Source organism: Apostichopus japonicus, chromosome 8 (genome assembly GCF_037975245.1).
Source record: "Apostichopus japonicus isolate 1M-3 chromosome 8, ASM3797524v1, whole genome shotgun sequence".
In the NCBI taxonomy this organism is placed as follows: Eukaryota; Metazoa; Echinodermata; class Holothuroidea; order Aspidochirotida; family Stichopodidae; genus Apostichopus; species Apostichopus japonicus.
The window spans coordinates 4,119,011-4,137,385 of NC_092568.1; the positions used below are offsets into that span (position 1 = coordinate 4,119,011).

Here is an 18,375-nt window from a genome sequence, read left to right on the forward strand (position 1 = left end):
AGAGAAATGTTCATGGTTCAAATCGTACTGAGTGGCTCTCCTGGGACTCTTGAGTCGACATTGTGAATATTTGATGCCAGAGTAATACATTGGAGTCTCTCACGTTTCATTTAAATGTCTTCTTTAAATTTGCGTTGATTTCTTCTTACATCCTTGGGAATATATCTTCAGCGCTTTAATTTATAAACTAAACAAGCTATTGGGTGGCAACGGCCCTGTGGAATAGCGTATCCAAAATTGTCCGATCACGTCACACACAGAAATATTTACATATTATGTGAAAAACCTTGTAAAAGCCTCACATTAATATCCCTCATTTCTAAAATAAAGATATTTATGTTTGATAAGATTAATATCTGTTTCCAGATAAAAGCCACGAGCTACGGCATACTCAAACTGAGATGAAGAATAAAAAGGTAATGTGCACAGACATTGTATGACAAATGTTCCACAAAATGTTATCTTCAGTTTTTGCATTTTTGCTCATCAATAATTTTGAAATTACCAAACCTATGGTGAATTATTCCGCCGAAAAAGATGACAATTGTTGAAACTAAACCATCCCGTAAAAGCTTCTGTTTTCCACCGAGTGAATTAGGTTACTGAGGAAGTAATACATGAATTTGATTCAATTTTCAATTTGATTGCCCAGACAATTAGGTGCAGGTATTAATATTATATGCAAAGAGCAGACTGGAACACCTCAAAATCGTCAACTTTGGAAATGAAACAATTGGCAATTCAAGCACTTTTAATAATAAGCTAATCATGTCTAGGGGTATTGATATCAAATAACAAGGTTTTATCATTTTTTTAATATTTTGAACAGTTCAATGAAATGCTTAAACATCCTCTTTTTCCAAAGTTTTAGTGGTGGATTTATTGTTTGTAATATTATAGTATCAACGTATGATTTTTATCATCCAATAATTAAGAAAGTTTTCAATATTCTATAGTTTCTTGAAAATGGATCATAGTTATTAATGATGGCCAGTGTTATAGCTGCACATATAGTTGGAGATTTTAAAGCATTTATGTAGATCATTCAATGTATATTTATAACATGGTTCAGTCAAGAACTTTCAGGTGTACAATGTCATCCCCAAAATGTTAATGTTAGTAATACTGACATGTTGCACACAGACAGTCAGACATTACCATTACCTTTTGAACCCACTAAAATGCTAAGCTCACCACACCATGTTATTAATCCTACCCTATATGCTGGTAGCCACTACTAATGCACACTAACCCACACATTTTCAGTTCAGTGCCTCAAGGGGTGTGAGATGGGTAACAACTTTTAATTGCCACTTTTGCACAAAGTTTCAAGTTACAATATCTCATTCCCACTATCTTCCATGTAGGAAAGAGATATCTGATAATATGCAATTTTATTTATTTTTAATTTTTTTGGGTCTCTGATCACTTCCACATCAAACCGAGAGACCTGCCCTAGTTTGATCGTATTTGTGCATCATTTAGAAATTACTGATTCCAATGATGGCAATTTTCTAACCGATGCGCTTTAAGAAATGTGCGCAATTCAATCCTTTGGCAATATTTTATTTAAATTGCAATGTATATTATTCTCCCTTTGCAAGATTTTGTTCTTTAATATTCAAAAAAGGAAACCCAATGTAAAGTTGGCAGAATATTCTATTAAATTAAATGGGCCAAATTGTTTTTAGTAAATTAGCTGATGGTGTTTGTAGACTGGCAGATGTCAATTATAGCCTAAACGAGGTGATGTCCTTCGTGAACTCAGACGGTTACCCTGGAGCCTTCCTGGGCATGCAGTTTAAATTTGCGAATGGAAGGAATGAAAAAGTAGACAAATATTTGAAGTCCATATTTTCTGTGTAAAAAAAAATGCATTGCCTCTTGATAAAATGTGTTGGATATTATTATTGTAAACATCTTAAGACTAAATCCTATTAAAATATATGAGAAGTACTTTGTAAATATTTACATAAGTTAATGTATTTAAGGTTCGAGGGCCTGTCATGATTCCCCGCTTCTAGAAGGATGTTTGTCATCATTTGACATGTTTACCTATACACAGGCTTTTGCAGTAGATAAGCAGTTTGCTAACAATTTTTTTTCTCTCTCTCTCTATACTTAGAGGGCCTAAATTTAAGTTATTTGAAACTTAATATCGATAATTTGGTTGCCTGGCTGTCATTTTTATCAATTCAAAGGTTCCTGGTGAAATAATGCAGTGATCATTCATGGCAGAAACATACACTTGTCGCAATCCCCCCCCCCCACGCCCACCCCCACCCACTTTCAAAAGAGGAACCTGCTCCATCTTCCTATACTTATTTGGTTGACTTCCCCACCTCCTTATTGTAGTTTGTCAGTCTCTTCCAAACTAAAGAGCAATATTTCTGAGTCATGTCTTTGCTCTTAACAGAAACCCTTTAGTCCAAGCCAGTGTCAATCAAGAAGGCAACATGGTACCATTTCGTATTTTTTTCTGAAAGGCAAACAAATCTTTGCAGTCATGATGCTGTTTGTGGTGTATGTGACACCCCTTGTTAAACTCAAGAAGGACAAGAGGCATATTAAATTTGGTAAAGGCCAAGAGGTCGAAGTCTGAAAACCTTGTGAACACAACAACTCAAGAAGGACAATTTCATTGTACTTCAAGTTTGATATCACTTGGTGAAAACAAGAACCCTATAGAAGTTGGTGCAGGTAAAAAGGCACTTTAGGTCAGCCTAACATAAAAATCTATGACTCCAACAGCCCATTCCAGATGGACTTCATACTTGGTATGTGGATCCACCTTGCTGAGTGTACAAGAATTTTATTGCTTTAAGTGGAGGTCACACGTCCAAAGAGGTCAAAGTTTAAAACCTTTTACACACAGTCAATCAAGAATTCAAGCTTGAATGTTGTTCATACTTTATATACGGAGAGCCAAACGTTCCATAAATGTCGAAAAAGAAAGTGAAGTGTCCAAGTTAATATATATATGTCCAAATCGATATCAACATGTTACAATTCGATATCAGCATGTTACAATTCCATATGAACATGTCCAAACAAAATACAATATGCCATTGCGTCTATCAACATGTCAAATTCAACATCAGCATGTCGAAAACTTGTAACAGCATGCCATTACTACATTGGTCATGTCAACATGCTATATTTACGTCGTGCTATAATTTTGGCACTTCGGCGCGCGCCAACGTTTCGTATATGTCGAGATTTATTTCAGTATGTCCAAAACTTGTGTCAGCATGGTGAGCGAAGAGTAGTGAAGTATTGCCATGACAATGTTGCACATGGTTCGTGTCGTTCACACGGTACTATGGTTGAATATACTGTAGCTATAAACAGAAGGAGAAAACCCACTTTGAAGTATCATTGTAATCGACAAAATTTGATCGCCATAAGTAAACATGCCTCAGGGCACAAACACGGGTAAAGCCATCATCAGCTATTACGTAATCCTGGTACAAAGGTCATTTCGTATATAGCGTCCCTCACAACATAACAACAGACACTCCGATCCTAACGTATATGTAATTGAAATAGTATACACAGTACTCATATATGTTACGTTACGCATACCTGTAAGAATTTCGATCGGAATATATCTTTCATTTCTCACCGAATCATGCGAAGATTCGTATTTAATAATTAATTGTTTATCTCAGCATATATTTCATCGCAATATATGAACAAGTAATGGCGAAATAGGTACTTTTAGTCAAGTATTTTCCGATAAAACTTTTCTTCGTTCGTTAGGCAAATAACGTTAGTGCTGTTTGTTATTGCATTGGGCACCTAGTGTTATAAAATTAACAAAATTAATTTAACACGAAACATGGCTGCCAAAAAACTTTGCATCCGCCGAGGACATTAGAAATGTTCATGCTACAGGATATAGTTGAATTTATGGTGAAGCTGATGATTGAAGAGTTTGAGAGGCTGGATGTTCCAGACGACATAAATTTGGAAGATACATTAATTGTTGAAAAACATGAGGAACAAATTCTAAGATAATTAGCAGGTTATGTGCCATTTGCCCTTTAAAAACGTTACATGAAAGTTAAGAGTACTCAGAATGCTTTAATATTTTTACAGTACTTAAACTGTATGTCTGTTGCAGGTGAAGGTCACAGTTTTTTAGATTACAGTAAAGCCTGGGTGGAAAAACAAAATAAAGGTGGATTAATCTTAGTTAATGACAATATTTTCATGCTTTTCAAGACTGGAATTTCAGACAAAGCAAATTTTAAACATGAAGACCTTGCAACGTCTGGTAGTGTAAAACCTGTCTCGAAACCAACTGGAGGAGGGTAGGGGAGGTAGATGGGGGACGGGTACAGATTAACTCTAAATCAGGAGGCAGACACCAGAGTTGTATGTTTAATAAAAGTATAATTTCTCATCTCATTCTACATCTACAGCGTATAATACACAATATTTACATTTGCCCAATATAACGCACTGGGGTCGGGCACAACCCAAGGATACGCAGGCATAACACTGGGGCTGCGCAAGGGTCGGGCAGTCTAAACGTCGGCAATCCACCGGTGTCGGGCAGCACAGGCTTCGGGCATTCCGCTTGACTCGGGCAGGGCAGGTGTCGGGCAATCCGCTGGACTCGGGCAGGGCAGGTGTCGGGCAATCCGCTGGACTCGGGCAGCGCAGGTGTCGGGCACTCTAAAATGCCTAAACACATTTGTTTGGACTTAGGCAAATATCAAAGGCTTTACCACGAGCCGCCGGAAGGAAAGTTCCTCGTCTTGCACTCGACCGACTCTCCGACTCTCTGACTCACTCATTTACGAAAGAACCCTTCATTAAAATACCCCGGAAATAACCCCCGTATACACACGTCCGTACATAAACTGTAAAAAAAGGCTTAGACCAATCTTGGACTACCTGTATATAACTACGATGAGTTGCGACCAATGGGATCGACTCACACACCCACCGCCGTGCCTGCCTATGCCAGTCACGGGAATACATCGATATAGCAAAATTACGTAATCAGTTCCTGTTCCTGTTTCGGATAAACAGCTCTCGTTACCTCCGCGGAGCGCAACAGATGTAACCCCTGAGGGAACGAAACGTATCTCACTAAGGAAAAGTCGTAGCTTTCCGCTACAGTATATTCAACCATAGTACCGTGTGAACGACACGAACCATGTGCAACGTTGTCATGGCAATACTTCACTACTCTTCGCTCACCATGCTGACACAAGTTTTGGACATACTGAAATAAATCTCGACATATACGAAACGTTGGCGCGCGCCGAAGTGCCAAAATTATAGCACGACGTAAATATAGCATGTTGACATGACCAATGTAGTAATGGCATGCTGTTACAAGTTTTCGACATGCTGATGTTGAATTTGACATGTTGATAGACGCAATGGCATATTGTATTTTGTTTGGACATGTTCATATGGAATTGTGACATGCTGATATCGAATTGTAACATGTTGATATCGATTTGGACATATATATATTAACTTGGACACTTCACTTTCTTTTTCGACATTTATGGAACGTTTGGCTCTCCGTATTTATATGTAAATGAATCTTAGTGAGTTCAAGAATCTGGTTATTTTTTTACGGAAGTCAAAAGTCATTTGAAGTCAACAAAGGTTAAAGTATGAAATCCTTGTTCAAAATAATACCTACATATTAAAGCTCAAATTATTTTAATACTTTATGCATCTTTATGTGTTCAAGAACCTTGTTGTTTTCTATGGATAACAAAAGTGGTTTGAGGTCAGAGGTTGAAGTATGCAAACCTTCTACACACAGTAACTCCAAAATTGAACCCTAAAATGAAGCAGAGGTCAGAGTCTGAAAATGTTGGGTACTTATCCATTTTAGTGAGTATAAGGATCCTTCTGTTTTCATTATGGAGGTCAAAGATTGTTTTAGGTCAAAAGTCTGGAAACCTTACAACACAAAATCCCAAAAAAGCAAGAAAGCAAAGCCTGCTAAAACTTGTTACCTTGTATGTAGATCCATCTTAGTAAGTGCAATAACCTTGCAGCATATTGTAGAGGTCAAAGGTCATTTGAGGTTAGCAACCATCAAACACTTAATAGATGTAGTTTTATTTCAAAAGTAAAGATTGAGTGAATTGATAATACTGTGTGTAGATCCCTCATCAAATGAGCACAAGAAGGCTTTTTCTTCATAAGTAGGTCAAAGGTCACTTCTGATCAACATATGTTTAATGTCTGAAAGCCTTGTAAACACAGTTACACCACATGAAAATGTTGCATCAACAATGTTGCATCAACCTTGTATTATGTAGATCCACCTTAGTAAGTGTGCGAGAAACGCATTGTATTTTGTGGCGGTCAATTGTTACAATAGTTCAATAGAGGTCAACATAATAACATAAATAACTAAATAAAGTTTGCAAAAAGTGTCACAAGGAATCACCAAGACTTTTGGATTACTTTCTGGTTAGTATTGTAATAACTTGGCAATGTTTTGAACCCTGGAAGTGTTTTTGGTTTGTATGTATGTATGTATATTAGATCCTCCTGCAAGCAGGAACTCGCGAAGAAGCCTCATTGGCTTATCAAAGCCGCAAGCTGACCGAAGTCAGTCTCTTACATTCATATTTAACGTCCATGATTATGAATTGTCAATTGTCAACAACTCTGTAACTGGACGACATACATTAATCTTGGATTGACTCGAACCTTATGATTGAAAGGCACCGGCATTAACCACTGAGCTAACACTCCTATTTTTCTTTTTTCTATTTAAATTAAATACAAAAACTGGTTCCTTGGTACTTGAAAAGTTTGGACTCTGACTAGTACTGTACTTATGTTAGGCTAGACTGTACAGTTAACTCAGGATCTCAGTCTGTGTGTTATTCCAATCGGACAAATAACTGTGCTAGTTAGGTTCTTTGGCAAAGATTGAAAATGTTTATAATTAATTCACGAAATCAAAAGTTGCTTTAAAATTTCTTTTAAAATCTCATTTGACAAAAAAATAAAGTAGGTCACTCCGGGGGAATGTTTGCTCTTGGTGTTAGAGACTGTGAAGCAGCATAAAGAGACGACCTGTAGGAAAGGCAGACAAAGCTCAGTTTACATAAGGTAGCAGAGATTTAATTAAGTTTCCAATACCTTTTAAGGAACAGAAAGATTCCTTCAGGTCATGTTTGAAGTTTAGGACTTTGATTTCACCGGCTAGAGGTTTGGCATGCGCAGCTTTACAACACATTTTATCAGGCATATGGTTTGTATTCGTGAGAGTTGTTGAAGAAGCTTGATGGGATTCTGTCACCCTTAAGGAAGAACAGCATCCTAGTAAATTATAAAAGTCAAAAAAACAAAACATTTATAATAATTTCCTTGACAAGATATCCTGGGGAACACATTAAGTTGATAATGTGCATTAAATCTGTTTCACACTAATCATGTCTCTGAGTGTTCTTCTCCGACAAAATTGACAAATTGATCGAGGCTCTGCTCCTACAATCACACACCTTAGGAACATAATATATAATAGTGGATTTGCATGGAACAAGTTCAGTTTAATCCACAAGTCACTTGAAAAAGGAGGGTAGGGTTTGATCACAAACAGAGGGGGATCCCCTGAAATGTTTAATATATGTTTTATATATATATATATATATATATATATATATATATATATACAGCCTATATATATATATATATATATATAGGCTGTATATATATATATATATATATATATATATATATATACAGCCTATATATATATATATATATATATATAGGCTGTATATATATATATATATAGGCTGTATATATATATTGGCTGTATATATATATTGGCTGTATATATATATATATATATATATATATACAGCCAATATATATATACAGCCAATATATATACAGCCTATATATATATATATATATATATATATATATATATATATATATATATATATATATATAATATTTATATATATATGAGAAACATTCTGAATATATATATGAGAAACATTCTAAATTCAAGGCGAACAGAAAAAAAGGCAAGTTTTTCACAAGGAGACCATTTAATCTTTGTAACTAAAGGAAGTATATATAGAATAGCAGCCATAATGTTGTTATAATCTCAGTTATTGCAAACTGATGTCCTCAAATTTAACCATTTATTATTGTTTTTGGACCATTAAAAAAAAATCAATATACTTTAAGAAATTCACTTTCTTAAGAAATTCATGGAAACTCTGTGCACTAATGATGGTAAGAATTTTAAAGGTATTGTAATCAGGGATAAAGAAACCAGACCCATTCGATTTGTCGATGGTACTAGTAAGAATTCATTAGATGAAGTACTTAGAATTTTAGATGTTTTGAAACTTAATTCTGGTCTTGCAGTTAATCTAGAGAAATCTAGAGAATTTATTCATAAGTTCACGTTTGCATTGAAGGTGGAGAACTATATTTTTCGACATAACAAAAAGAATAATAAGAATAAAATTAATAAAATTAATTAATTTGGAGGAACTCAAGGAAGCTTTCTCCTCATTAATAAATATTTGAAATATTCACAATTTCCCAATACTCAATTCTTATAGTTTGCTACTATTCGTTGTAATATTTCTGTAGTGAGTCTAAATTCTTGTAGTTTTTCTATAAATTGTAGTACTTCTTCTAATTTTTCCTATCATATTTATTGTTCTCTATCCGCCATGTTGGTCGTTATTATACTGCATGGTAATGCTCAGCTTCATTTTTATTTAATTTTTGCCATTTTTGATTGAATACGTTATTTGAATATTAAAATATAGTTGAAATAAACAGAGGAAAAAAATAATAATGATGATAATCTAGAGAAATGTAATCTGTTTCCACTCAGCCTTTGGGTGTGGTCCTTTTGGGATCTCAGTCCAGTATAGGTCATAGTGTTATTGTTAAGTCTATTGCTCTATAACAGTTAGTTAATCTCTTTCTAGTACTGCCAAATATCCCTCAATGCTTCATCAAAGAAATTGAAAGTATTGTAGCCAATTGTACTTGGTCAGGTAACCCTCATCAAATTAAGCAAATGAGTTGCTTTAATACTGTTGAAGACGGTGGATTGAAAGTAAATAAATTAAGAGAAATGAAGGGGTTTTTGAAAATTCTTCTTTGATCTGAAGAGCTTAATTCGACTTCCGGGAAGGATCTTGTTGTTAATTGTAATTGTTGAGAGGATGACATCTCTGGATCCCAAAAATCTTTTTGAGATGGAAGTTTTCAGTGGGTGGGTCGAACCCTTTCATCATATTGCTACTGATAATGTTGGAAACTAGATTGTATTGAATAACCACCAATTTGTATTGATAATAAGACCCTGTATTATGATTTCTAATTATCAATCTATCTGTCTATCTATCTATCTATCCATCCATCCATCCATCCATCCATCCATCCATCCATCCATCCATCCATCCATCCATCCATCCATCCATCCATCCATCCATCCATCTATGGCTTATATTATTAAAATAAAATTTCTTTAATTTAATATAGTAAATAAAGTATTTAAAGTTTTGTCAATCTTTAAAGCTGCAAACTGAATGGGTTCATGGTCCTGTATAACTGTTCTTAGGCAAATATAGACCCAGTTAATATGGATGCTATGTACTGTATGGTCTATATATATGTCAAAGCTGTATTCACATAGTGTACATAATGTTTAAGGGCTAAGTTCCAGAATTAAATACAGGGTGTTGTTATGTATGTAAATTCATTACTTTGTGGATTATTTTACATGTTACAGTATTTGACACTAATTTGCATATCAATTGCATTACAATTGTCTACAATACCTGATGCCGTTAATCATTCGCATCTGCACAGTAATGTGGCTGTTCTAATTAAACTCTTCAGGAAAAGTGAGTAGAAGATTGAACATCCTTGACATTAGTTGTCAATTTGAAAGTAAGATTTTTTTCTTCTCATCTCTTATAGTTTCATCGAGTTAAATACTTACCAGGTAAATAAAAACGCTTTAATTGTGATGCCTTAACTTTAGGCCCGATTATCAGATTTTGAAGGTACGTATACCTTGAAGCTAGTTTCTTGTTAGATTTGTTTCTTTTACCTCCAAGGACTTACTGGTCTGGGAAGTAAATCCTGTGCCTGGATTGCATGATTTCTCTACTGAAACCTTTCATCGTCATTTTACAGATTATTTGTTGATAAAGTCTTGTGTTGACCCCCTACTAAAGAAATCTATAAGGAGGGAAAGATTTCCTAAGAGATCAGTAGAATGTAAAACAAACGTACATGAGGTTGCTCGGTAGGCTATCCGAAAGCTTGTCCTAGTTGGCAGGACGTACTTACTCTGTCGGACTAAAAAGAACTTCACCATGTTGTTTCTATGCATATCTCTCATATTACTTTAATCTTGTTAACAAAAATTGCTTGGCAGGGCTTATATAGTTTAGAAATTTAGTCAAAAGAATGTTAAACTTTCGGTATAGCATTCTGTCTTGTTATGAATATTGATGCAAAAAGACAAGTCTATTGTTTGAATTCATATCTTTCACTAGTCATATTCACGACATAAAGAAATTAAGAGACATACAATTAAGTGTTATCGGAATCAAGTGATACAGTTGTCAATTTAAGCAGCTTAAGCTTAGAATTTTGTACACATTAAACAAAATTTCATGGCATTAAAGTATGTTAAAAATGTCCTATTGGAACTATGATAGGTGGAAGAATTGCCATCCCCCCACCCCTTCACCCCCATGTCCCCCCAAAAGTGTAACATGTATGTCCAAAGGTCGAGTTGAGGCTTTTCTTTTTTGAGTTAGTAGAAAGTTTCCCAGTTTAACACTAAGTGGTCATCAGCATGGCCTTTTAATATGCTAGGAAGTCAAGAAATGGTTACTTTAACTCAATAGAGGACAAAAGAATCAAACCCACCCTCTCTTCCCCCCCACCCACCCATTTCTGACCATCTCATTTTAAACTGTTAATTTACTTTTCTGCAATATGCCTAGAGATGTGGCTGTTAGTTTTTTTGGCAATTTGGATGGAATAATATGGAGTTATAGGAAGTTGTTGGACATTTAAAGGAGCTGTTTGCCATTGGTTTCCATTCTGTGGCAGTTACTACCAAACCCAATCACTGAAGTATATCTTATGAAATTGCAGTTAAAATCTCTCTAGACTTAAATGGTCGTGAAGTGAACATTAACGTTTGGATTATTAATGATCGCAATCCATTAGCTTAATTTCAGGGCTCAGATAGATTTCATATATTTCTTTTAATCAAATATAAAGTGCAAGAGGAGAAAAGTTTTAATGGGTTTGTCTTCAGCGCTTGGAATTTTTTTAGTCAATTGCTACATCAGAGTACATTAATAGGTAAACCGCACTAGTTTTATGTTGCATATTCCAAGTAAAATATCAACAACAAATTTGTGACAGGAATATTGTAAGCTGTTGAATGTACATAATTAATACTATCGTAAACAACACCCTGCCCATTCTTGGAAGTTAATAATATCTAATATCTGGCGTTAACAAGTTATGTAAAAACAGTAGACATTAACTTGGAATAGTTTAATGAGAAACAGAATATTAAAGTGAAAGTTTACATGTTACTGTAAGTTGAATTTAATTTTCTTGATCCTTGTAATATCATACGTAGCTTGCCCGAGATATTTGCTGATAAATACTTTGTTAAGTGACGGAATTTTACTGGAGTAGAATTTCAACCCAAAAACTTTCAACAGTTTAAATCCCATCCATGCTTTTTTTTTCATTCATCTAGCATTTTCTCTGTCAGGCCTTTTGCAATGAGCGTACCTCTTTAATTTTATGACTTCAGGGACAAATGGATTTTGTTTTACTTCAGAACTCTTTTAATTCTGTCCTTGCTAAAGTGGCAGCACTGTATGAGTATTTTTTGGTGGCATTCCGTCCAAGTTTAACAACCTTGTCTCCCCTGGCATTCGGGTCGTCCTTGAAAGGATTTTTTAGTCGTTTTTGAGTGACTTGTTGTTTGATGATCCATTAAAGTCTGCATCCGGCTTAGGTTAATAAGAGAGATGAGAGATCACAAAGAGAGAAAAATAGAAATGAAAAAGGAGATTAATATCATGGGTGTATTCAGTACAAACGGGTGGAAAACAATTAAAGAATTGGAAAATTCTGAGAATTGATTGAAAACATTGAGTGTAAAGTAATTGAATTCGTTCAAATTCATTAAAACACATTATTTCAAGGTCTTTGAATGAATTGTAAATTTACTTTTAGATTTTAGATTCCTGTACAGTCTTATTTTTAAAGATTACAGAGTTTTGCTGACTATCAAAGAATTAATCATGATATTACTTAATAATTCCAAGAAAGTATAAATCATTTCCTTTTTTATTCATCTCAAGATTGCTGACTTATCTTTTTGTGTATTTTCAACTTTAATTCATGAACAACTTTACTTAAACACTGCCAATCATTAGTGCTGTCTTCTACCAATTCTTCACATTAAACACTGCCAAATAGTAGTGCTATGTTCAACAGATGGTTTATCTGGTTGAAGAATAATACAATAACAATACAACAATACAATACAATAACACAAACAAACAATACAACAAACAAACAATACAACAAACAAACAATACAATACAACAAACAATACAATACAATACAACAAACAAACAATACAACAAACAATACAATAACACAAACAAACAATACAACAAACAAACAATACAACAAACAATACAACAAACAAACAATACAACAAACAATACAACAAACAAACAATACAACAAACAATACAATACAACAAACAATACAATACAATACAACAAACAAACAATACAACAAACAAACAATACAACAAACAATACAACAAACAAACAATACAACAAACAATACAACAAACAAACAATACAACAATATAATACAATAAACAATACAATACAACAAACAATACAACAAACAAACAAACAATACAACAAACAATACAATACACTGACAATTATTAGTGCTGTATTCGACCAATTGTTCATACAACTCACTATATTTTAACACTGTCAAATAGTAGTGCTATGTTCAACAGATGGTTCAACTGGTTGAACAACAATACGTTAACACTGCGTATTATCAGTGTATTCGACCAATTCTTCATATAATTCACTATATATAAACACTGCCAAATAGTAGTGCTATGTTCAACAGATGGTTCAACTGGTTGAACATCAATACATTAACACTGCCAAGTATTAGTGCTGTATTTCACCAATTCTTCATACAACTCACTATATTTAAGCGCTACCAAATAGCAGTGCTAAGTTCAATGAATGGTTGATCTGGTTGAACAATAATACATAAACACTGACAATCATTAATGATTTATTCAACCAATTCTTCATACAACTCACTATATATAAACACTGCCAAATAATAGTGCTATGATCAACAGATGTTTCATCTGGTTGAACATACTTAAACACTGACAATTATTAGTGTTGTATCGACCAATTCTTCATATTACTCACTATATTAAACACTGCCAAATAATAGTGTTATGTTCAACAGATGGTTCATCTGGATGAACAACAAGACTTAAACTGCCAATTGTTAGTGCTTTATAATATTCAACAGATGGTTAGTATAGTTAAACACTGGCAATAGTACTGTGTTAAACATATTGTTTGTTTATTTACGTTGGATGAACAGCACTATTTAAACACTAAAGTCATGTATTGGACTGGTTACTCATCTACATTGGATGAACAACAGAATATGAATATATATATTTTTAAGTAGCAGCCTGTGTCCAGAAAAAATGCATATCATTTTGCACAAAATTTAAGTGATTGAAAAGAACACAGATTTTTGTGTAAATCTAGACTGCACTTAATTATTATGCCTTGTGTAAGATCACTCCTGCACAATTGAATGTAAACTTGTAATGTATTGTAATCGCATAATCCTGCATTGAATGTAGAAAAGAAATATTTGTAACACCAGACTATACTTAAATTGTAATGTATTGTAATCGTTTCATCTTTTATTGTATCTATTCAGATTGTCACAGAGCAATCAAGTAGCTAGAACAGAATTTGAACTTTAGTGACCACAGGAAACTGAAAAGACTCCGGTTCACATCCTGCTTCCAGCTAATAACTTCTTAAAGACTGAAAAGTTTAATTTTTAATACCCCATTCATTTTGTTGTTAATTAGATGCTTACATTTTGACTCAATCTCATTCCATTGTTCTCATGCCTCTGAAATATTTCATCATATTTATGATTCATTTTTTCCCCCTGTAGTGTTGATATTTATCCTATCTAGAGTGATTATTCCTTAGTAATAATAAGCTCAAACATTTGTGATGGCTGTTCGGGAAAACGTTTTTCTCCTTTTCTTTTGAGGCTCAAAAACAAGCTATCATGACAAATCGCACGTTATTTTCCTTGAAACCCATTAATTTGATGATTGCCTAATCATCCAAATTATGCCTTAGGCCATCACGTACTTCTTCAGAGATAATCCGCAAATCAGCAAACCGGCTAGTGAATGTGGAGTTACAATGACATATAGATGACGTATAAGGCTCCAGTGGTAATCTACAATACGGTGCATATCATTAGTTCAGGCTGCGCCTCTGGCTAACCTGCAGTTTCATTAATGACTATTATGAATATATTATTCATTGACTTAACATTTATCAAACCTAATTCCCCATTTCGACATTTTTAATTGTCTCTAAATATTAACGATCCATTTCCTTCCATTGCTGTCTTCTGAGTCGATTGTTATCATTTCGTTGATATTTAGGTCACCGAGCGTGTAGTCTTGTTTTTATAAAGCAGAGAGAATTCCTATTTAAATTGTTTGCAATCGAACAATCTTCAACTCCTATGTTCCTTCCAGAAGCCTTGGCAGTGAAAGACAAACAAAGCGTTTTACGATTTTCTTCTAGTTTTTTTAAAAAAACATTTAAGGAAAAAAGAATCAGTTTGGTCACTCTGTTAAGTGTCAGGTGTTGAAAACGCCCTGTAGCATTTTCAAACCCTTTAAAGAGTTTGGATGACTGAAATTTCGGTGATACGTCCTTTTTCCTGTTAAGTTCAAATGTCCATCGTACAGTGAAAGCTATATATATATATAAGAGATGAGTAAATATTAACGATACTTTAAGACTTTCCAAACCAAAGATTTTAGCCTAATATATTTTTCCAGAAAATAGTAATTGTGATATTTACTACCCAAAGCACAAGCCAGTCAGCTAAAGAGGTCAAGCAAAAGTCTCAAAACTGTATCAAAAACCGCAGAAAAGAATCCCCCTGTTTTCCATTTTCCTTTTTTTTTTTTTGAATTGCACCTTCTTTATAACAACCAGTTGACCATAAAATATTGGGTAGGTTAGGATTTTTAAGACTTTGTTACAAGCTTGTTTTTATAGATGTTTACAGCCTTTCTAACTGAAAATAAAGTGAGTTTAAAATTCTGCCCATTAATGGGGTATCGACAGATGCATGACGTAAATCAGAGCACCAGAATTTCCAATAGTCAGTAATTAATTAAGCTAATCAGCTAGCTGGGGGGGGGGGGACTAACTTAAGGTATTTCTCTCATTGCTATTAATTTACTCTTACCATCTTTTTACTGATCGGTTATTTTGTACTTCTTGTTTGCATGTTCTATGAAACAAGATGAATGTTTATGTTAACCATTCAAGAACTGAATCTCTCCAACTACCTACTTATTATCAAAGTTTACATAGTTGCAATCAATGCCTATCTACTTGCAATCAAGGCCTATCTACTTGCAATCAAGGCCTCTACTTGCAATCAAGGTCTATCTACTTGCAATCAAGGCCTATCTACTTGCAATCATGGCCTCTACTTGCAATCAAGGCCTATCTACTTGCAATCATGGCCTCTACTTGAAATCATGGCCTCTACTTGCAATCAAGGCCTATCTACTTGCAATCATGGCCTCTACTTGCAATCAAGGCCTATCTACTTGCAATCAAGGCCTATCTACTTGCAATCAAGGCCTATCTACTTGCAATCAAGGCCTATCTACTTGCAATCAAGGCCTCTACTTGCAATCAAGGTCTATCTACTTGCAATCAAGGCCTATCTACTTGCAATCAAGGCCTATCTACTTGCTATCGAAAACTACCTACTTATCATCAAAGTTTACATAGTTGCAATCAAGGCCTATCTACTTGCAATCATGGCCTCTACTTGCAATCAAGGCCTCTACTTGCAATCAAGGCCTATCTACTTGCAATCAAGGCCTATATACTTGCTATCCACAACTACCTACTTGAAAGATCAAGTTCTACCTTCTTCCGATTGAGGTTAATCTGCTAGCAATCTAGAATAATATGCTTGTGACTGAGGTCCACCTCCTTCGAAGTCTACCTGCTGGCGATCTAAGGTCTACCTCCTTTAATGGAAATCTGCTTTGTGATCGAGGTCTACCTCCTTTTGATGACTGTAAATCTGCTTGTGATCATTGGCCACTTGTGATCATAGCCTACAAGATTACTGAGTCACCTGGACTTACAGAACAACTGAATTTACCATTGGTCTCAGCTCAGACAAAATATACTCCATGGATTGTGTGCACCTGGACTGCAGCAAACAACAGGATATACCATCTAGGTCCCTAGCTCAGACAAAATGTACTGCAAGGATAATATCCACATGGACTACACAACTTAAGGAATTTCCATTCTTCCCTGTATTCTTATGTGTCATCGCATAATGCTGTGGAAGGAGCCTATCATTGGTAGAAAGCACACCTGGTACACCATTGAAATGGTTATACCCTATAATGTATGTGCAGTGCAAATTAGCCAGTGGATATAGCCTCTAGTATATGTGCAGTGCAAAGTAGCCAGTGTTAATACCCTCTAGTGTATATGTGCAGTGCAAATAAGCCAGTGGATATATCTTCTAATTATTCATAGTCTGTTGAAGGTTGTATTCCTTACCCAATGCAACCCCCCTCCCACCCTGTCCCTCCCCTTTCCCCAGTTTTTTTCTGTTTATTCGTCCAGCAATGGGTCAACAAATTTCAAATTTAATCAAAAATCCCAGTCTAATTTGCATATAAGTCTCTGGGCTGGGAGTTGTTATTGACCTCAGCAATTAATGGAGCTTGGTTTGTCTGCTGAAGTCTCTGCTCTTGGAATATGTACTTTGTTTTAAAATAGAACAATTAATTCACCTCTTATCGGCATGGAGAAACACCTAAACAGAAAAGGTGTGGGAAGTATGTTAAGGTCATGCAAACTTTGTAAAATGAACCGCAACTTTGCCGGCACCACCAGTTGGCTGTTTAGAGAACCCCTATGTTATCAGCATCTCCGTAGCAACCGGTCGATCACATGTTTACTCCAGAGAATGTGCTGAAGTGTTCAGTGAGTGTCAGCCTTCTCAATCGGTCTCAGTTCCCTCCCACAGTTTCCTCTGTTATTTTGCTTGTACTGTATCCTCTTCATGAAGAGGTTCTCCCCAAGACTCTTCTCGGCAGTTAATACCAGATGCTCTACTCTCTAGCATGCTTCAGTGCTGTAAAAATTCACATGGGAACCAACTGAGGACTTTGGTGAGAGCTTCTCTCCCAATATTCAAGCTTACAGGCATGCTTTCCTGTGACAGGTCTTTTCTCGCCTATAAATCCATCCGCAGTACTCGATGTTGTCAACCAACGCCTTAAAGTGGTTCAGAGCAAAGATGGGGAGAGGAAGTTGGAAAAAGGAAAAGAATTTCAGTTTATTCCGAGTTTATGTCACTACTAGAGGTATTTCAAATTTCTATGAATGGCTTTGTTGGAAGGATACATATAACCCTTTGGCAATTCTGACTTTTCAAAAAGTTGTCTGATCAGAGGCATAGTCCACCACCATCATCATCTCCATCCACTCTCTACTATCGAATAACCCCTCCCCTTACCCACCTCTCCCCTGACCCCTCTCCCTATTCTTGCAAGATGTATGCACAGTCATCGCCTTGTTCCATGAAAGCTGAAATATAACGGTACGTGACTTAAATGACATAAAAATCGTTCCAGAGACTAAAAGACAAACGAGGAACTGTAAAATGATAAAAAGTACAATAGAAATCTACTTGGAGTTTGAGACAAACGATTTGCATTCTTCAATCAATATGACAAGACTTCTTGTTGTGAAGCTTAATATTCCATGTATTATATGTGATATTCTGTTATAGATACATTTACCCTACAGTTTGTGATCACAGTCCAGTCCTTGTCTATACTCACTGTGCAAGGGAAACATAACAAGTACCAATTCATGTACAAAAGCAGTGCAAATCTGAATCACAAAAATTGATTCAGAGTCGTCAAAAATGCGAAGAGCATTTTTGGGGTATGTC

General features: G+C 35.1%; 1 protein-coding gene across 12 annotated transcripts in view; it reads left to right on the forward strand.

The window, feature by feature from the left end:
• The window catches only part of LOC139971570 (fibroblast growth factor receptor-like), a 189,551-nt gene that overhangs the window by 69,116 nt on the left and 102,060 nt on the right, over positions 1–18,375 (forward strand). For 4 of the 12 annotated variants that reach the window (XM_071978161.1, XM_071978162.1, XM_071978160.1 and 1 more), the window contains one exon: positions 367–416. The exons of 6 other annotated variants lie outside the window; for them this stretch is intronic. In XM_071978161.1, the coding sequence (XP_071834262.1) occupies positions 367–416 (50 nt within the window). Of the gene's footprint in view, positions 1–366; positions 417–9,681; positions 9,931–17,700; positions 17,783–18,375 lie in introns of those variants that run through there. 2 more of the 12 variants (XM_071978167.1, XM_071978165.1) reach the window with 2 other exon arrangements.